The sequence below is a fragment of the Petaurus breviceps genome, unplaced genomic scaffold (assembly GCF_028583685.1).
Source record: "Petaurus breviceps papuanus isolate PSGF00001 unplaced genomic scaffold, PetGlider_PUasm1.0 470, whole genome shotgun sequence".
NCBI classification, from domain to species: Eukaryota; Metazoa; Chordata; class Mammalia; order Diprotodontia; family Petauridae; genus Petaurus; species Petaurus breviceps.
The window spans coordinates 79351-98117 of record NW_027186350.1 but is presented as its reverse complement, the minus strand read 5'-3'; the positions used below and the strand labels follow the sequence as shown (position 1 = coordinate 98117).

Below are 18767 nucleotides of genomic sequence, written 5' to 3'. Positions count from 1 at the left end.
TCTGTACCCCAAAGAGATCAAAGGAAAAAGAATTGGACCTTTATGTACAAAAATATTAATAGGTTGTTTGTTTTTTTATGTGTGGTGAAGAATTGTAAACCTAAGCGATGCCCATTAATTGGGGAATGGTTGAACATATGATATTGATGAAATTGATATGGCATATGATTTTGATGAAATACTCTTGTGCTGAAATAATGAAGGGGGTGGTTTCATACACAGCAATATTGTAACAATAATCAACTGTGAAAAACTTAGCTATTCTGATTAATATAATGATCCACAATTCCAAAGGACTCATGATGAAAAATACTATTCTACCTCCAGAGATAACTGATGAATTCTGAGTGCATACTGAAGCATATTTTTTACCTCTCTTTATTATGTCAGCTAATGTAAAAATGTTTTGCATGATTACATATATGTGTATACACACACACACACACAAAGTATTTTTTGCCTTCTCAATGAACGGGGGAGAAATGGAGAAAGAAAATGCAGAACTGAAAATAAAAACTAAAAAAGAGAAAAAAAAAAACTCCTAACATAGTGCTTGGTACCTTGTAGGTGTTTAATAAATCTTTTGGAGATCAACTTGTCCAGAATTTTAAGCCATGGCTTCCTACCTAACTTTTCTGACACCTTCAATGTCCACTCTGCAAAAATATAGGGTACAGATTTCTCTTCTCTTCTATCAAGAATTATAAAATAAATTGGTCATTCCACTCCCACTCACCCACCCCCTTCCAAGGTTCCTATCATTTCTTCTTTAGCAATCAATTCTTCTTTGTTGGTTAGAATCAGATCAAGAAAAACAGGTTTTGATGAACTTATCATTAGAGCAAGCAAATAATTTACTGGGTGTTCTGCTCTATTGGTCTCTTTTATTTTGACAGCAACTTCCAACAGATGGCTAGATAAGTGAAACACCATACAATCCCCTCCCAGGATCACAACTATATAAAGGCACTGTGCCAGTCTTGGGTCTGTTTACCTGGCTCTTCTCTTTTCTGGTCATTTGGTCTGTAGTGTACTCACCAATGTCTTTAATCAGTCTTCTACCTCCCCTTCCTGGTTGTCCTTATCTACATGCTCTCCAGTTTTTCAAAGTTCTTTGTTTTCAAAGAACTTTTTCAAAGTTCTTTCAAAAGCAGCCCTTTCTCCTGCCAGCACCCTCAAAGTGTTTTGTTATGGATTTCCTGTATGACTTAGACAAAGTACTTCAGAACCTCTATGAGCTTCATTTTATCTATCTGTAAAATTTAATTTAACTTGCTGGTAATAATAACTTATATTCTATAATACTTTATAGTTTATAAAGCATTTTCCTTATCTTATCACCCATAAAGCCCATTACATATCTCTATAAAATAAGTCATAAAATATGACATTCTTTGCTTACCTTCAACACAAAGATGTGATTTCCTTTACTTGTATATTTAATATCAGTGCAAACATCTAACAAGCCCTTTATGTAGGCACTTCTGTCTACATAAATATGGTCTTAGACTGGAAACTCTAGGGAGAGATACCATGTGTTTCTCCCCTATTGGTGTAGCAGCCAATGCAAACAAATGGGTAAATACCTAACTGCTTTAGATAGTGATTTATAAACTCTGTTCATTGCAAAAAGAACTTTCACCTCTCCCTGCTGTGTTTCACCCAATTTTCATGATACCGGCACTATACTCAAAATTGTCACATCCTATTGCCTTGTATCTTGTAGGAAACCTAGTAGAGCATTTGGTACCTAAAGGAGCTGGGTCTTCCTTCCCTTTTCCCCTCTGTCTAAATTGTTCAAAGCCCAGGTCAAGTCCCACCTTCCTCATGGAAGAGAGAAAAAGAGTATTAGGTAGATTGGAGTCAGATTATAAAGTGTTTTAAAATCTCAAAATGGTGTTTTACCCTAGAGGTGGCAGGAAGCCACTGGAGCTTTTTGAGTGGGTGAGTGATATAGTTAAAATTGTGCTTCAGGAAAATCATTTGGCAACTATGTGGAGGATGGAATAGAAAGGGAAGAGACCAGATGCAAGAAAACCCACTAGGAGATTATTACAGTAGTACAGAAGGGAGGTGATCAGGGTATGAAGTAGTGTGGCGATCATATGAACACAGAAAAGGGGATGGATTTGTGAGATGTTGCCAAGTAAAACCAGTTGGATTTGGCAAATGATTGCATATGGGAGTTGGTGAAGATTGAAAACTGGGTGGTTATAAAAAATGGTGGAGCCCTTGGTAGAAATAGGAAAGTTAAGGAAAGAGCTTAAGGGAAAATAAATTGTTCTGGATAATTCGAGTTTGAGATGTATCTAGTATAGAAAATGAGAAATGTCCAATAGGCAGTTGATGTATCTCAGACTGGAAATATAGATGAACCAGTGGGAGTTGGTAAGACCATTGAGAAATAGATTCTAGAAAGGGAAGTAGACCAAAGACAACCATAGGGTACACCCTATATTTGGGAGAGTGGGAGTAGGATGGGCATGGTGATGAACCAGTGGGAGTTGGTAAGACCACTGAGAAATAGATTCTAGAAAGGGAAGTAGACCAAAGACATAAGCATAGGGTACACCCTATATTTGGGAGAGTCGGGGTAGGACGGGCATGGTGATGAAGCAAGAAAAACTAAGGAGAGGCCACATCAGTAAAAGGAAAATCAAGAGAGCAGTGTCATGAAAACCCAAACTGGAGACAGTATTCAGGAAGTAATTAGTCTATAGTGTCAAGGACTGAAGAGGTCAAGAAGAATGAGGCCTGAGAAATCACTGGATTTGATAATGTGATTTGAAGACAGCCATTAGTAACTCTAGAGATAGCATATCAATAAATATAGTGGGAAAAGTTCTCTCGGGTCATGGAATGAGAAGCCAAGTCCTGAAGCTGTCACTTACTAGCTCTAGCTAAGTGATCTAGTGTAGTTACTTGACCTGTACTTAAACTAATAGCATTATCTCCCTCATTAGGTTGTGGTTATAAAAATATTTAAAAAATTTTAAGACTGCCGTGCCTTCTCCCCTCCAAAAACAAAAACAAACAAACAAACAAAAACCCTCTAAGACTATATAAATGGGGGCAGCTAGGTGGTGCAGTGAGTAAGAGCGCTGGTCCTGGGAGTTTCCGCCTCAGATACTTAACACCCACACAAAAAATAAGTGGCCATGTAACCTTGGGAAGTTACTTAACCCCAACTGCTTTTAAAAAAAAAAAAAAAGACTATAAATGATTGGCCAAATTGGGCAGGACCTATATCACCTTTGTGTCCTCAGTGCCTTGCTAATAGAGAAAAAAATTATCTATATAGTGCTTTGCAGTTTACAAAGCACTTTCTTCATAAAGTCTTTACAAAACACTTTGACAACAACCTTATACCAGTTCTGAACAAATATCTGATCTGGGATCTCACCTTAATTAGGTAATTGAACTATGACCTTAGGCAAGATATTTGAACTCCCTAGAACCTGTTTTTCTCCTCTGTAAAATAAGGACTGGATGATCCCCAAGTCCCTTACTCTAAAATCCTATGATCCTTTGAGATATTTCCTGCTTTGCTGGGAAGTGGGGGAGGGAGGGTTGGGGTAAAGTCACCAAGCAAAAAGGAAAATTTCAAAGGGCCAAAAGGTGGCAGCAAAGGGTCACCTATGACCACAGCACCCCTGAGGGAAAGCAGAGACCAGATATCATTAATTTATCAAATGCTTATTAGATGTGGGCTGAGTGCCAAGTATTAGAAGATATAGAAAAATAAGACATAGGCTTTGCCCTTACAGACAGAATTTACAGTCTAGTAAATGACTTTTCTCCAAATAAATTTTGCTCAGTGACACCTTATTTGTAAAATAGTCACTGTTAAAACTCTCCAGGGATTCTTAACCTGTGAATTTTTTTTTAATATTGTGATAACTATATTGCAATATATTTGGTTTCCTTTGAAATCCTATGTATTTTAAAACATTACTAGGGGCGGCCAGGTGGCGCAGTGAGTAAGAACACCGGCCCCAGAGTCAGGATGACCTGGGGATCAAATCCCGGCTCTGATACTTAGCACCACACCCAGAAAAAACTGGCCATGTAACCTTGAGCAAGTTACTTAACACCAATTGCTTAAAAAAAAAAAAACAAACATTAATGAATTAAAAACATGTATGGGGCGGCCAGGTAGCACAGCGAGTAAGAGCACCACTCCAGGGTCAGGATGACCTGGGGATCAAATCCGGGCTCAGATACTTAGCACCACACCCAGAAATAACTGGCCGTGTAACCTTGAGCAAGTTACTTAACCCCGACTGCTTAATAAAAAAAAAAAAAGTATGTATTTAAAAACATTATTCTGAGAAGTCCATAGTATTTACTAAATTTCTAAAGGAGTCTACATCCTTTAAAAGTTAAGAAAGCCTGAAATAGATGATCTAAGGTCCCCTTCACATCAGATCTAAATCCCATAATCCTGTGATAACCCCAAACATTAAAGTATTTTGATCTATGGTCCATGGGAATAAACTGTACCTTTTGGGGGTGGAGAGGGGAATAGCATTGTCTTGACAGCTTATAGAATTGCCTGGCACTCCATGGTCATAGGAATATGCCCCACTTATTTTATCCCATCCAGATGTTTCCCTAAATTGGGAAGGTTTTGAAGGCTTTGAGTTGGAATCAAGGGACTTACACCTGCTTTTCATTTCCTAAGAGGACAGTTTGATACCAAATGCCACAGTTTACTTCACCAGTTACCCTCTGTAATAGGAATGTAAATTTTTAAGATCTTCCCTGCCCCTAGGCTAAAGTGCACCTGGAGCCTGGGGTGGGAGGCTTGTTTTTCAAGAGATACTTTTTGATTGGCCAGCGGGTCCAGAAGGTTGTTACATTCTCTGAGCCAGGAGAAGGCTATATAAACCCTGATGTGAGGCTTTGTTTTGGGGCTCACTTTGAAAAGTATTCTGTGATTTGATCAGATGAGACTCTGGGAAGCCGTTGTTGAGAGCCCCCCCGGCTGTGAAAAAAAGCCCAGATGTTGATTTGGTATGGATGTAATGGTTGGACAGTTTGAAATCTGTCTACTTGATCTGTTTCTCTGACTTGATAATTCTGTCTATATATTCTGAAGTTCGGGGTGCTGACCTTTTTCCCCTGAACTAGGTGAATGATACATATTTGACTGATTAAAGTAAGCTTGTTAACCCATTTTGAGTTGCTTTCCTTTAACAAAGCAGATCTAAGAACCTGTGTTGGCAGACACCCTGGGGACACTGGGGTGCTTTGCTGATATACCCTCCTACACCCCTAAATATAAAATAAATTCAACACTATTGTGCTGTAGGAAATAAAGGACTGGTTTCAGAGAAACCTGCTAAGATTTGTATGAAATTATGCAGAGCAAAGTGAGCAAAACCAAAGCAGTTTATAATATAACAACATTTGTAAAAACAGACTTCATAAAAAATAAATTGACCTATTTCTTAACTGGTAGGAAAAATGAAACAGGGAAGACGGATGTTAGCTGATAGGGTGACTTCTATGTTCTTCAGTGGCTCCCCATTGCCTAAAGTACAAACTCCTTAGCTTGGCATTTAAAGCCTCACACATTCCCAATCCACTACACCTTTCAAGATTTATGTTGTCATTTTCTTCAATAATCTCCATTGGTCCGGTCAACATGGACTCTTCTCTGCCCCTTTTGGAGGTGCCCTGTGCTTTCCCACCTCAGTGCCTTTGGTCACACTATGTCTTTTGCTTAAATGGCCTCTCTCCTCCAGCCACTTAATTCCTATGCATCCTTTAAAACAAATGTCATGTCTTCCAAGAAACTTTCCCTGAGTCCCTGGTAGGTAGGAACCTTCCCCTTAGACCTTGCTTGCTTATAGGGGAAAAAAACCCAACTTGTACTTTGCAGTTTACAAAGAACTTTCACAACAATCTTATAAATTAAATTCTGAACAAATATCTGATCTGGGATCTAGCTCAGCTAGGTCATTGAACTGTAACCTTGGGCAAGATATCTGATATTTGCCCAAGACATGTTTTGCAACTCTCTAAGGCAATTATCATGTAACACTGGGCATTGCAGAAGTTGGTCTCAGGCTCCTACCAAAACATAAGCTCCATCAGGCCCTTTAGATAAGAGGGCAGTGTTATCTAAACTTTGAATATCTTCTAGTGCTACATGATAAAAACTAGATAAGTCTTTTTTAATAAATGAATGTTCCTGGGGTATACACCTAGACTAAGGATGAGCCTCTCTTACTACCCTACTATTTGCCCTTCTAAAACCTCTAACCCAGGGGTGGCCAGGTGGCTCAGCGAGTAAGAGCACCAGCTCCATTGTCGGGATGACCTGGGATCAGTTCCGGGCTCAGATACTTAGCACCACACCCAGAAATAACTGGCCGTGTAACCTTGAGCAAGTTACTTAACCCCAATTGCTTAAAAAAAAAAAAAAAAAAACCTCTAACCCATCAAACTCAACCAGCCACCAGCTTTCTTTCACTTCACTTCGTCTTCCAGTCCCAGGTTTCTAGTCTCTGGGTGGGATGGGAATGAATGAGCAGAAACAAAGATCAATATACAAGTTTGGGTGAAATAGACACAACATATGACTGATTGAGCCTTTGCTCAGGACACAGATGCATAGGGAGGCAATGTGTTATAGTAAGAAAAGCACTGCCAGCAAAACATCTGGATTCAGATCTCAGCTTTCCTTACTACCTATGATCATAGAAGCAAGGCATTCACCTCCCCATGCCTCAGTTTCCTCACCCATAAAATAAGGTCCTTTCCAGCATGCTACCTAAGCCTTTTCTCATCTGGTCCAACAGATTACTGGGGAGGTAAATCATCAGGACCAGAAGGTTCAGTGGTGGCATGGTGAGCTGGGCAGACAGTGGGATCATGGCTTCAAAATAGCTCATGACACATACTGAATACGTGACTCCTTCCTCATCCCAGCCCAACTTTTTTCTCCTAGAGCTTTCTCCCTACCCCTGTCCACTGTTCACACAGCCAGACCACATTCCTCTGAAAATATGTAATATCTCAAGTTTATTTAAGGTTAGGGGAATATGTTTGCTCTTGGGAAGGGGGGTGGAGGGTGGGAAATGTTCTCTTCTTGATTCTGAACTTCAGGCATAGACCAGGTCTCCCTCCTTTCCCTGTACACACACAGCCTGGCTCTTCTCGTCCTCCATCCCCAAGTCTCTTATTCTTTCACCAGCCGGTAGATGTGATGTTGAGCTCCATGCTCACTTGCAGACACTTCAAACACATATGCAATACACAGTAAGGTTTCCTGGGTGTCTCTGTTGGTCACCACCTACATGCGGGAGAAAGAAGAATGATGAGGTCCCCCAAGAGATTTCCCTTTTCTATACCAACTTGCCCTCTCCATCTCAAAGTTTTGAGGTTCCCTGTAGCTCCAACCCTTGGCTACAATATAAGGAACAGCTTATATCATCTACTGCTTCCTCTTCAACTTCAGTCACCAGTTTTGAAGTTTCCCCTGAGACCTCATGTCCCCACCCTGGATTCCCACCAGTACAAGGCCCTGGAGCATTCGTGTCAGCACCCACCTGCAGAATAGTGAAATTCTCCAATACACTGTTCATCATGTATTTCTCTGGCAGGTGCTTTAGCTTATGGATGAAGTTGATCATATATTCGCAAAGAGGAGACCGGTGAATTCGGTAGGAGTAGTGGCCATTCTCATAGTGGGCGTATTCTGTCTGCAGAACCCAAAGAAGAGCCAGAATTCAGGATCACTTTACAAGCTCACCTCTATCCTCCATTCAGGTACTTTAGCCCTTAGGGTTGCTTCCATTCTGGAGCAACACCAGTGCAAGGATTCCCATAAACCCCAGAAACAGAAGCTGAGGAGAAACAGAATAGATATGGGTATTTCCTCTGGGAGCCTGAAGAAAGACTGTCATCTTCAATTGGTGAATAGCAACATGGTTCTCTGCCCCACCCCCAGCTCTAGTCCTACCATTAGTAATTGGTGGAAACTATGGTATTTGGTATAGAAATAGGACCATTAAGTAAGCTATGGGGCGGTGGGAGGAGTAAGAGGTAAGAGAATAGAGAGGACAGCTTTTATAGCTTATTTTTCAAATAAATGCAAAATTATTACTGTCACATTCAAGAAGTAACTTAATTGGTCATCAGAGTGCTATAGGGGATCTGCTTCAATGCATACATAAAAGTGATTCATAGGGAATGAGATATGCAAAAAGGTATCATCACTATTTCCTGCAGAAATTTAGTCTATATAAAGCAATTACCAAAACAATGAGGCTTAAAAAAAAAAGGCCCAAATTGCCTTAGCTAACAAATGCTCAATTCCTTCACCAAGCAGAGATGTGGTAGCCTAGAGACATACTAATCTATAATATAAACTCATTTGTAAAATATTATAGAGGAGAAAGGCAGAAAAGTAAAAGCAGTATCACTCTGAAAATCTGTGAAAGAAGAAACAAATCTGCAGAAAGCTTAGCTAAGCTTTCATCCCAAGAGCATCGGTAAGTCACACACACATACATGCCAAAAAATACAGAAAATAAAAGAGATTTGCTAGCGCTTCTAAGAGCTCTTTTCATCCTCAATGTCAGTAGATGCTCTACATGTGGATTCTAATACCTCAGTTCCCAATATGGTATATGAGCAAATAGAAATGGCCTATAAGAAGATGACATTTGGAAGAGTGACTGGAGCTGGGCAAGGGAACATGTAGATCTGTGCTAAAGAGAACATAATTATTTCATCTTGATATGATTTTATAAAGTATCTCAGGAAGGGAAATATTTTTTTAAATGGAACAAATCAAAAACAATGTTTCTATCCTAAAAATAACAGCAAACATACATAAATAACAACTGATCTGTATAATTATGTAATCTGTGATCTTTTTTTTCCTTTCTTTTTTTTGGGAGGGAGGGAGAAGGGTAGGGCAATTGGGGTTATGTGACTTGCCCAAGGTCACATGGCTAGTTAGTGTTAAGTGTCTGAGGTTGGATTTGAACTCAGGTCCTCCTGACGCCAGGGTCAGTGTTCTATTCACTGCGCCACCTGGCCGCCCCTGTAATCTGTGATCTTAAACCAAAGACTCTAGGTATACATGGATAGGTTTCTATCCTAGGAACTTTTGTCTTGGGTTTATCTTGGGAACATCACATTCTGACTCAAGTTTAGGGCTCAAGAACAAAAGGGAAAAGGCTTTCAGCAACCCTGCAAGTACTTTCCAGAAAGGCTTTATTTAACCTGATAAAAAAAGTTAAACCAAAAGAATTCATACCAAAGCCCCAGACTCATCTTCCCTTCCCAGTAGACCTCCACCTCATCCAGGCCCCTTTAAAATTTTTCATGATTATGGAACTATATTAGGCTATGTATACAGGGTTGTGGGTCTTCCACAAAGAGAAAACATTTGAAGGTGATTCCATTTTTCTAGAACTAGCACAGTTCACATAACTCAGAATATTAACAAACGTCAAAATCTATGTTTTCTCCTTCATATTCTCATTCATATCATCCTTGATGATACTCAGCTCAAAATCCTACTTAAATCTAGAATTTCTTTTCTTGACTCAAAACCTTAGCATCATCCAGGAATTCTTCCTCTCTGTCCAGGGTGCTGAGTCTAAAAACCCTTCTGTCACTCTACTGCTGGCCAGTTATGTTCCTATAATTCCAAAGTTGGCCCAGGAATTCCTTGCTACTCACCCTATAACTCTGTCCATTTCTATACCTGGAGCCACATGGTTCTACATCATTCCTTGGAGGAACTGTGAAACTATAGGAATGTGAAAACTTCCCTCGAGGAAACCAGAGTCTCTCTATATCTCACCAGCTTCTCTCTGATCGTTTCAGCTCTGTGTTCCTGACAGTCCTTTGCCTTGTAAGGGTCAAGTCCAGGGGCAAAAGTTCAGGCCCATGAATAGGCAAGACTTCAGTCAATCATCATTTATACCTTAGGGTGGCACAGAAAGGCCAAGCAGGACCAAGAGCAAGTAAATTCACAACTTACTAAGAAGAAATTATTGAAGAGGGGGCAGAGCCAAAATGGTACCATAGAAGCAGGAAAATGCCATGTGTTCCCCCCATAGCCACCTCAAATACCTATTAAAAATTACTCAAAACAAACTTTAGGGCTACAGAACCCACAAAGTGACAGAGAAAAACAAACTTCCTGCTGAAGACAGCCTGGCAGGTTGGCAGGAAAGGTCCACTGCAGCATGCTGGGAGCAGAGCCCAGCCCCACTTGAGCCAGTGGTTTTAGCCCCAGGGCAGCCATGCCCAGCCACAGCTGGAGGGACTTCAGAGTGGATCACCAGAAGCTGTGGCAGTTTCCAGAATTATCAACCCATAAATGCCAAAGACAACGTGAGATGTCAGTATGGACTTTGGGAACAGGGAGTCTGGGAGTGCAGCCCGGCCTCTGCCACCACATGGCTGCTTCAGAGCTTCTGGCCTGCAGATTGTAGGGAGAACCAAGCAACCATTCTGAGGGGTAATCACCCTTGTTTTAACCTGCTTGGGTCTGGATTGCTGTCTAGGGTGGAGGTCCTGGGGTATGTGACCAATAAGCCACAGCATGTGGAGGCTTCAGAGAGGGCAGCCAACTGAAAGCTCCAGCAGCTGTGAAAACCCCAGTGATTTGGAACAAAGCTCTCCTTTCTGAAAGCAGAGTTCTACTGTGGCAAAAAGCTCAAAAGTCAAGTAACTGAGTTGGCAACATGAGAAAGCAAGGGAAACAAAGCAAGCACAGCAATCCAACTTGGGATTCCTTTTTTGGGGACAAAAAGTATCAAAGCACGAGGAGGAAGACAATGAAGTCAGAACTCCTGCACCAAAAGCTTCCAAGAAAAATATGAACTGGTCATAGAGGAGCTTAAGAAGGATTTTAAAAATCAAATAAGAGAAGTGGAGGAAAAATTGGGAAGAGAGATGAGAACGATGTAAGAAAATTACAAAATAAGAGTCAACAAACTGATTGAAGAAAATAACACCTTAATAAACAGACTAACTCAAATGGCAAAAGAGGCTCAAAAAGGCAATGAGGAGAATGCCTTAAAAAGCCGAATTTGCCAGATTGAAAAAGAATCTCAAAAGCTCACTAAAGAGAATCATTCCTTCAAAATTACATTGGATCAAATAGGAGCTAGTGACTTTATGAGAAATCAAGATACTATTAAACAGATCCAAACAAATGAAAAAATAGAAGGCAATGTGAAATATCTTATTGGGAAAACCACTGACCTGGAAAATAGATCCAGGAGAGATAATTTAAAAATGATTGGACTACCTGAAAGCCATGATCAAAAAAAGAACCTAGAAATCATCCTTCAAGAAATTCTCAAGGAAAATTGCCCTGATGTTTTAGAACAAGAGGGCAAAACAGAGGTTGAAAGAATCCACTGATCACCTCCTGAAAAAAATTCCAAGAAGAAAACTCCTAGGAATATTATAGCCAGGTTCCAGAGATCTCAGATCAAGGAGAAAATGTTACAAACAGCCACAAAAAAACAATTTGAGTATTGTGGAAACACAATCAGGATAACACAGGTTCTGGCAGCTTCTACATGGAGGGATGGAAGGGCTTGGAATATGATATTCCAGAGGTCAAAGGAGATGGGATTAAAACCAAGAACCACCTACCCAGTAAAACTGAGTATCATGTTTCAGGGGAAAATATGGAAAATAGGACTTTCAAGCATTTTTGATGAAAAAAAAACAGAAGTGAACAGAAAATTTGCCATTCAGATACAAGAAGCAAGAGAAGCATGAGAAGGTAAACAGGGCAAAGAAATCATAAGGAACTTATCAAAGTGGAACTATTTACATTCCTACATGGAAAAAATGATAATTGTAACTTATGAAACTTTTCTCAGTATGAGAATAGTTGAAGGAAACAGAAATGTGTGTGTGTGTGTGTGTGTATATATATATATATATATACATACACACACGCATACACTTATATACATATACAGAAGGCACAGGACCAATTGAATAGGAAGGGATGATACTTAAAAAGTGAAATTAAGAGGTGAGAGAGGAATATAATAAGAGGAGATGGGGAGAGACAGAATGGGGTAAATTATCTCATATAGAAGAGGCAAGGGAAAACTGTTACAAGAGGGGAAGAACAAGAAGGCAAAAGGGAATGGGTCAACCTTACTCTCATTGAATTTGTCTTAGGGAGGGAATGACATACACACTAAATTGGGTATCTCACCCTACAGGAGAGTAGGGAGGAAAGGGATGAGACGGGGCATGATGGAAAGGAGGGCAGGCTGGGGGGGAGGGAAGTTGGAAGCACACACTTTTAAAAAGGGACAGGATCAAAGTAGAGAATAGAATATGTGGGGGGTGGGATAGGATGAAGGAAAATATAGTCAGTCTTTCACAATATATGCACTATGGAAATGTTTTGCATAGCTACACATGTATAACCTATATTGAATTGCTTATCTTCCCAATAAGGGTAGGTGACAAGGGAGGAAAGGAAAGAATCTGGAATTCAAAGTTTTAAAATCAAATGTTTAAAAAATATATATGTACGTATGTATATTTGTATATATACATACATATATATATATATATATTTATGTTTTTTTTTTCACAAGCAACTAGGAAATAAGATATATAGGCACTGGGGTATATAGATCCATCTTGCGCTACTGGAAAGCCAGAGGGGGGATGGGAGAGGATATAGGAGAGAGCAGATTGGGGGAGGGGGTATACAGTGGGATCACTGTTTTGGGATGGTGGGTAAGGGAAAGATGGGGAGAAAATTTGTTACTCAAAATCTTGTGGAAATGAATGATGTAGGCTAAAAATATATATAAAATTCAATTTTAAAAAATTATCATAAAAAGTAACCAGAACCAAGAAAACTAATATGCACAATGACTACAACCAACAAGATAAACACAAAGACAAAAAAGTGAAACCAAACACCTTATTAGAGAAGAAATTTTAAAAACATGCCTCCTTTCCTTCATAGCAGAGAGAGTGTTAAATAATGCAAATATAGCCAGACACAGTGAGTGTGTTGGTTAGAATTGCTGAACTGCTTTTCTTCCTCTCCAGTATTTGCTGAACAAGGGAGGAGGCAAGGATGTATTTGGAAACAAATATGATATAAAAGCAGCAAATATCAACAAGAAGATGAATATTTTTGACACTATATCAACAATGCCCCAACAAACTGGGAATTAGTCATGGAATGTCACAAGAAGGTCTTGAAATGCTTTCCACCTATTTTCTCATCTTTATCAAATTGTTATAAGCATTATCTACCTAGGTGTTGAAATTATCTTTGATGAAAATATGAGAAGGAAAAATTATTTTCTTTGCAGTCATAAAATTGACTGAGAAGTATAAAGATACTACTATATTTATGATGTTCATTGATTACAGAAAAGCATTTAACTAAAGAAATTAAAAGTCAGCATTTATATAACACTTTAAGGTTTGCAAAGTGTTTTACAAATATTACCTCATTTGGTCTTCACAATCACCTTGGGAGGTTGGTGTTATTATTTTCCCCATTTTACAGATGAGAAAACCTAGGTAGATAGAGTGACTTGCCAGGGTTATACACCTAGTATCTCAGATCATATATGAAAACTCGTATTTTCCTGATTCCTGGTCCAGCATTCTATTTTCTGCGCCACCTCGTTGCCCCAAATGGTAGGTAGATTTAAAAATTCTCTTCCAAAAAGGAGTCTCTTGTGGACTCAACTCATGGAATCTCTCAGAGGATCTTAACAATATATAAAATTCATTGATAAATATAATCACAGAGATAATTGTTTTCAATGACCCTCTGACTGGTACTGTCAGGTATAAAACAGGAGATTTATACTTGCTCAAAGCATTTGCCACTTTCATGGACAAATGTCCCTCATAAGATCCAAATAGAAGACAGAGATCTTCTGGGTGTTCCTTTTCATGAATTATATTATGCTGATATAAAACCCTAGACCTAAGGCCTCCTCAGGGAAATAAATGGTAACTCAAAAGAGGCTGGTCTAATGACTCAAACAAGTGCATCTATTCAGTAAAAATCAAATAGATGAAAAAATGTGGATATCATCCAGACAATATTCTCCTGGGCACACTGTGGACTGCAGGTCTTGGATTGCCATCATATCTAAAGGATCAAAAGTGCCAATGACCCAGTAGCAACGTATAGACATGTAATAAACATAAGCAGCCTATAATATATTTCTTATGAGCAAGAAGTGGTTTCTGAGTAGTTTCAGATCAGAAGAGGAGGTGGGTTCCATTGTGATTACAGTCAGTAAGTGATATCAGTTGGATAGCTACATGTTTCACTAATACCCATGAAATGTAAAATTAAGTTAAATTAAATTTAAAAAACAACCCCATAAACCCTAAAGGAATGCTTCGAACACACTGGGTCTCAATGGAGGCTCTATGTTAAAAAAAATTTCTTTTTGCTTTTTCAAGGGGGGAGGGCAGGGTTATGTGACTTGCCAAAGGTCACACAGCTAGTATGTGTTAAGTGTCTGAGGCTGGATTTGAACTCAGATCCTCCTGACTCCAGGGCTGGTGCTCTATTTACTGCACCATCTAGCCACCCCTCTATGGTAAAATTTGAATAATAATCACCCAGGATAAAAAGGTATGGACTATCTGAAGTTATGGAAGGTATACCCATATCAATGAAAGTATGGATCCAGGAAATATTGAAATAAGAATAGTTTGTAAATAAGTACACTAATTGTTTGTATGCAAATCATTGATAATATATACAGTAAAACTTCAGTCTCCTAAAGTTATTCTCTGTTAACAAATCTGGCTAAACCCTATCTTTATAGATAAGTTAACAATATTTCTTAGTTCATCTGAATAAGCAAAACTCCAATGAATTAATGAGGTTTTACCATATTTTATAGTGAGAACCCAGCACAGTGACTTGAATATAATAATAAAGCAAATGTTGATAACATTTTCACAAAATGAACACATTTGTTATTTTGTTAAAGTTACCATACACATTTCAGAAGCATAAATAAATTGGAGTTTCTGAAAAGTTAAATGTGCGATAATTCATTATTTTATTTATTCAAATGTTTCTTTCTGTTACTAAGTTTAGAATTAAACAACTTTCAAATCTTTTTTCAAAATTAAAAAAAATTTTTTTACCAAAAAGCAGATACAAGGGAAGTTTAGTGGAGAAGGTAGAGGAAGACAACCCCCTGGATTATCCTTGTGGGAAGCAAAGGCCTAGAATTAGAGAACCACTTGTTGAAGGTCACATGGAGAGATGGACTGTTTCAATACCAGAGAACAGCACCCAAAGGTCCTAAGCTTGCTTCAAGGCAGAGCTCTAACCATTAGGCATTTGCTGATCTTTATGGAAGAAGAAATCAGCACCATACCTGTACTTCTGGCCCTACTCCCCCTTCCCCACACTTTGTGGGTAGGCAGTTACTCACCTCGACTTTCTCTACAACCTGTTTGCCAAAGGAGCAGACTTTGGTGGAGCAGGTGATGATCATGTTCTCAGGGCTCTCATATTGACTGGAGACGCCATAAAAAGAGCTGCCTTCATCCTCGATGTTGGTGTTGAGGTCAGCCTGTTGGAAAAGATACCACACAGTACCTGATAATTCAGAGGTACCCAGACACATTTCAGACATCCTCAAGTACCTCAGAAGGTCATTCTACTTAACATATATTCAAAACCAGCTAAGGGACTAGAAGAAAGTAAAAAACTTCAAAAGAATTTAGACAATGGTTACTTGAAAACTCACAGTTGGCTAACAGGTGGCAAAACAGAAAGAACACAGTCAAATCTAATCATATAATAAGGACTAGGGATAACAGATGGACAGTCTGATATCTACAAAATAGTAAAAGAACCAGAGGAAAGAAGCATGCAACATGGTGGCTTTTCTATGAAGGATTCATGGAAAGATACAGACAAGAAATACATAGGATGAGAAGACTTTAAGGGGTTGCAATGAGCCCTGGGGAAGGAGTACCCACAACAGGGAGATCACTGGATTGGGCATCAGAGGACCTGGGCTGAAATTCTGAACACTGCTCACTAGTTGGGTACTCTTGAGAACACTCACTTTATTTCCCTGGCCTTTAGTTTCCTCGTCTACAGGTAAGGACATTGAATTGAATCATGTGTAAGGACCCTTCCAGTTCCAAATCCTCTGATCTTACGGCATTGAAGATAAACTCTTCATGTGTCATAATTATTTCTCTGTTACACTTCACTGAGCTTTAATTTCAACGTAATTTAAATGATTGACTTTCTCAGAATCAAGAAGACCCTGGAATATTACTCATATACCTCAAGCCCTAGACTATATTCCTGACATCATCAGCATAATAGCAAATGACATTTATGCACAGTGCTTTAAGGTAACATTTATACCTAATGCTTTAAGGTTTACAAAGCACTTTAGGGACATTATCTCGTTTGATACTCAACACATCCTGGCAAGGTAACACGTTGTGGGTATTACTGTCCGCATTTGACACTTAGTCATTCTGTACTGGGGTAAGGGCAGTGTACAAATCAATGTGAAGACTCATAAGAAATCCATCTAATGCAGAAGACTCAACCCTTGCACTTTAGCTTATAGCCTTGGCCACAATGGAACATAAGTGGGACATACCATTAGCACAGTCTTAAAAACAGGGAAGGAGTTTCTGGATCTAGGACAGTATTAGATTCAGGAACCAAGGACCCTTCTTTCTCAAGACAAGGACATAACCAACCAACCCGTGGGGGGACTGTGCAGTCAGTTCCATTACTGGCCACTATGGGGCAGTCAGTCATAACTTTTTTAAGGGAAAAGGATAGTTTGTCTAAAATGGGTATGGGAAAGTCTTCAATATAGAGAGAAAGGGTTGTTCTACAAGGGCTCGTAAGCCTGTATTTCAAAAGGATTCAGATTTGGAATTCAGAGACCATCTAGTTCAATTTCTTCACTTTACAGTTGAGGAAACTGAGGCCCAAAGAAGTTAAGTGCCTAAAATCATTCAGGTAGTAACATCTGGGCCAAGGTTTTCTGACTCCAAATCCAGGGCACTCTCCCCTATACCACTTTGTATGTCTACTAAGTTGTAGAGAAGGTGCTGATCTAAATTAGTAGAACAAGAAGTTCCCTATACCAAAGAAATAACAGACTCAGTCCCTACTTATCCCTGTATATGTAGCACTTGATGGGTCCATCATTGCATTTGATCCTGACAACAATGCTGTGAGGTATCTAGGCAGACTTTTGTTGAAGGGGAAATCGAGTCCCAGAGAAGTGAAATGACCGTCCCCTCTCACAAAACTAGTCAATAACAAGGCTGCGACTGGAAACCAGGTCTTCTGGTGTCAGATGCAGGACATTCTTCCCCAAACCTTACTGGTCCTCATAAATGGTGAACCTTTGTATGAGTTACTTCACACCTCTCTGGGCCTCAGTTTCCCCACTTATACAGTGAATGGGTTAAACTGAAATAAGGAAGCAGGAAAGGTTAGAGTCACTTCCCCATACTACCAGGCCCCCTTGTCTTCTCCTTCAAAGATACAGATCCCGATTTTAGCTGTGGTGAATGAATAAAACACCTAGAGTGAGAGGCCCTGGAGTTGAATACCAGCTCTAGTATTTATGCCCTGTGTGAGCCTGGGTTCTGAGGATGAGGTAAAGACCTCTCCCTTACACTCAAACATGTCTATACAGCCCTCAATTTCAGCAGCTGAAGGGAAGGAAGTCCACCTCCACTCTGTCCCTTCTCTCTGTTGTCCTAGGGAGATGGCCAATCCCTTCAACAAAACTTAGTAGTTAGTGGGCTTGGGTCTGTGCAGTTTTCAAGACAAGCACATAAAAATCACAGGATTTGAGAGCAGGGAAAGCAGCACAGAATAACAAAACCATGGGTGTGGAAGGAGGGACTTCTTCATTGCCTACCTATTCACGAAAGAGATCACCACTATCAATCAATCAATCAACAAACATTTATTAAGTACCTACAATGTAATAGGCACTGTGTGTGTGTGTGTGTGGCAAGTGGCCATTCAGATTCTGTCTTAAGTCCTCCAGTGAGAGGGAACTCGAAGCCTCCCAAGGCAGACTGTTCTACTTTTGGATAGCTCTCGCTGTAAGCAAGTTTTCTTCCTGACCTCAAACTAAAATTTATCTCTCCTCCTTCTGCCCTCTGGGATCAAAAAGAACAACTATAAAACTTCTTCCACATGAGAGATCTCAAAAACTTATAAACAACTATCAATACATCCCCCTGGAATCTTTTTTTCTCCAGATCTCTAGTCCAACTCCCATATTCTACAGATGAAAAACAAAATCAGAACATACAGAGAATGTACATTTCGCTGTTCAGTTGGTTTCAGTTGTGTCTGAATCTTCATGACCTAATTTGGATTTTTCTTGGCAAAGATACTGCAATGGTCTGCCACTTCTTTATAGATGAACTGAGGTAAACAGGGTTAAGTGACTTGTCTAGGGTCACACAGCTAGTAAGTATCTGAAGTCACACTTGAACTCAGGCCTGGCACTTTGTCCATTGTGCCACTTAGCTGCTCTGAGAACATTCAGAACATATAGCAAAGAGAGAAGATAACCTTAGAGGGCATGGTACTAGCATTTCGAAGGACCAGGAAAGGCCTCCTGGAAGAGGCATGGCTTGAGCCGAATCTTAAAGTAAGCCATGTGTTTTAAGAGATGGAGGTTGGGAAGGAGAGCAAAAAGAAGATGGAAGCATTGGGGCAGCTAGGTGGTGCA

The 18767-nt window shown here is 39.6% G+C and overlaps 1 protein-coding gene across 3 annotated transcripts in view; it reads right to left on the bottom strand.

Annotated features, from left to right (window-relative positions):
• Nucleotides 1–7011: 7011 nt before the first annotated feature.
• Nucleotides 7012–18767, bottom strand: part of TEAD4 (TEA domain transcription factor 4) — a 76621-nt gene continuing 64865 nt past the window's right edge. For all 3 annotated transcript variants that reach the window (XM_069101464.1, XM_069101462.1, XM_069101463.1), the window contains 3 exons: nt 15456–15596; nt 7560–7712; nt 7012–7303 (listed from right to left, as the gene is read on the bottom strand). In XM_069101464.1, coding sequence (XP_068957565.1) covers nt 7190–7303; nt 7560–7712; nt 15456–15596 — 408 coding nt within the window. In that variant the 3' untranslated portion in view covers nt 7012–7189. The remainder of the gene's footprint in view (nt 7304–7559; nt 7713–15455; nt 15597–18767) is intronic.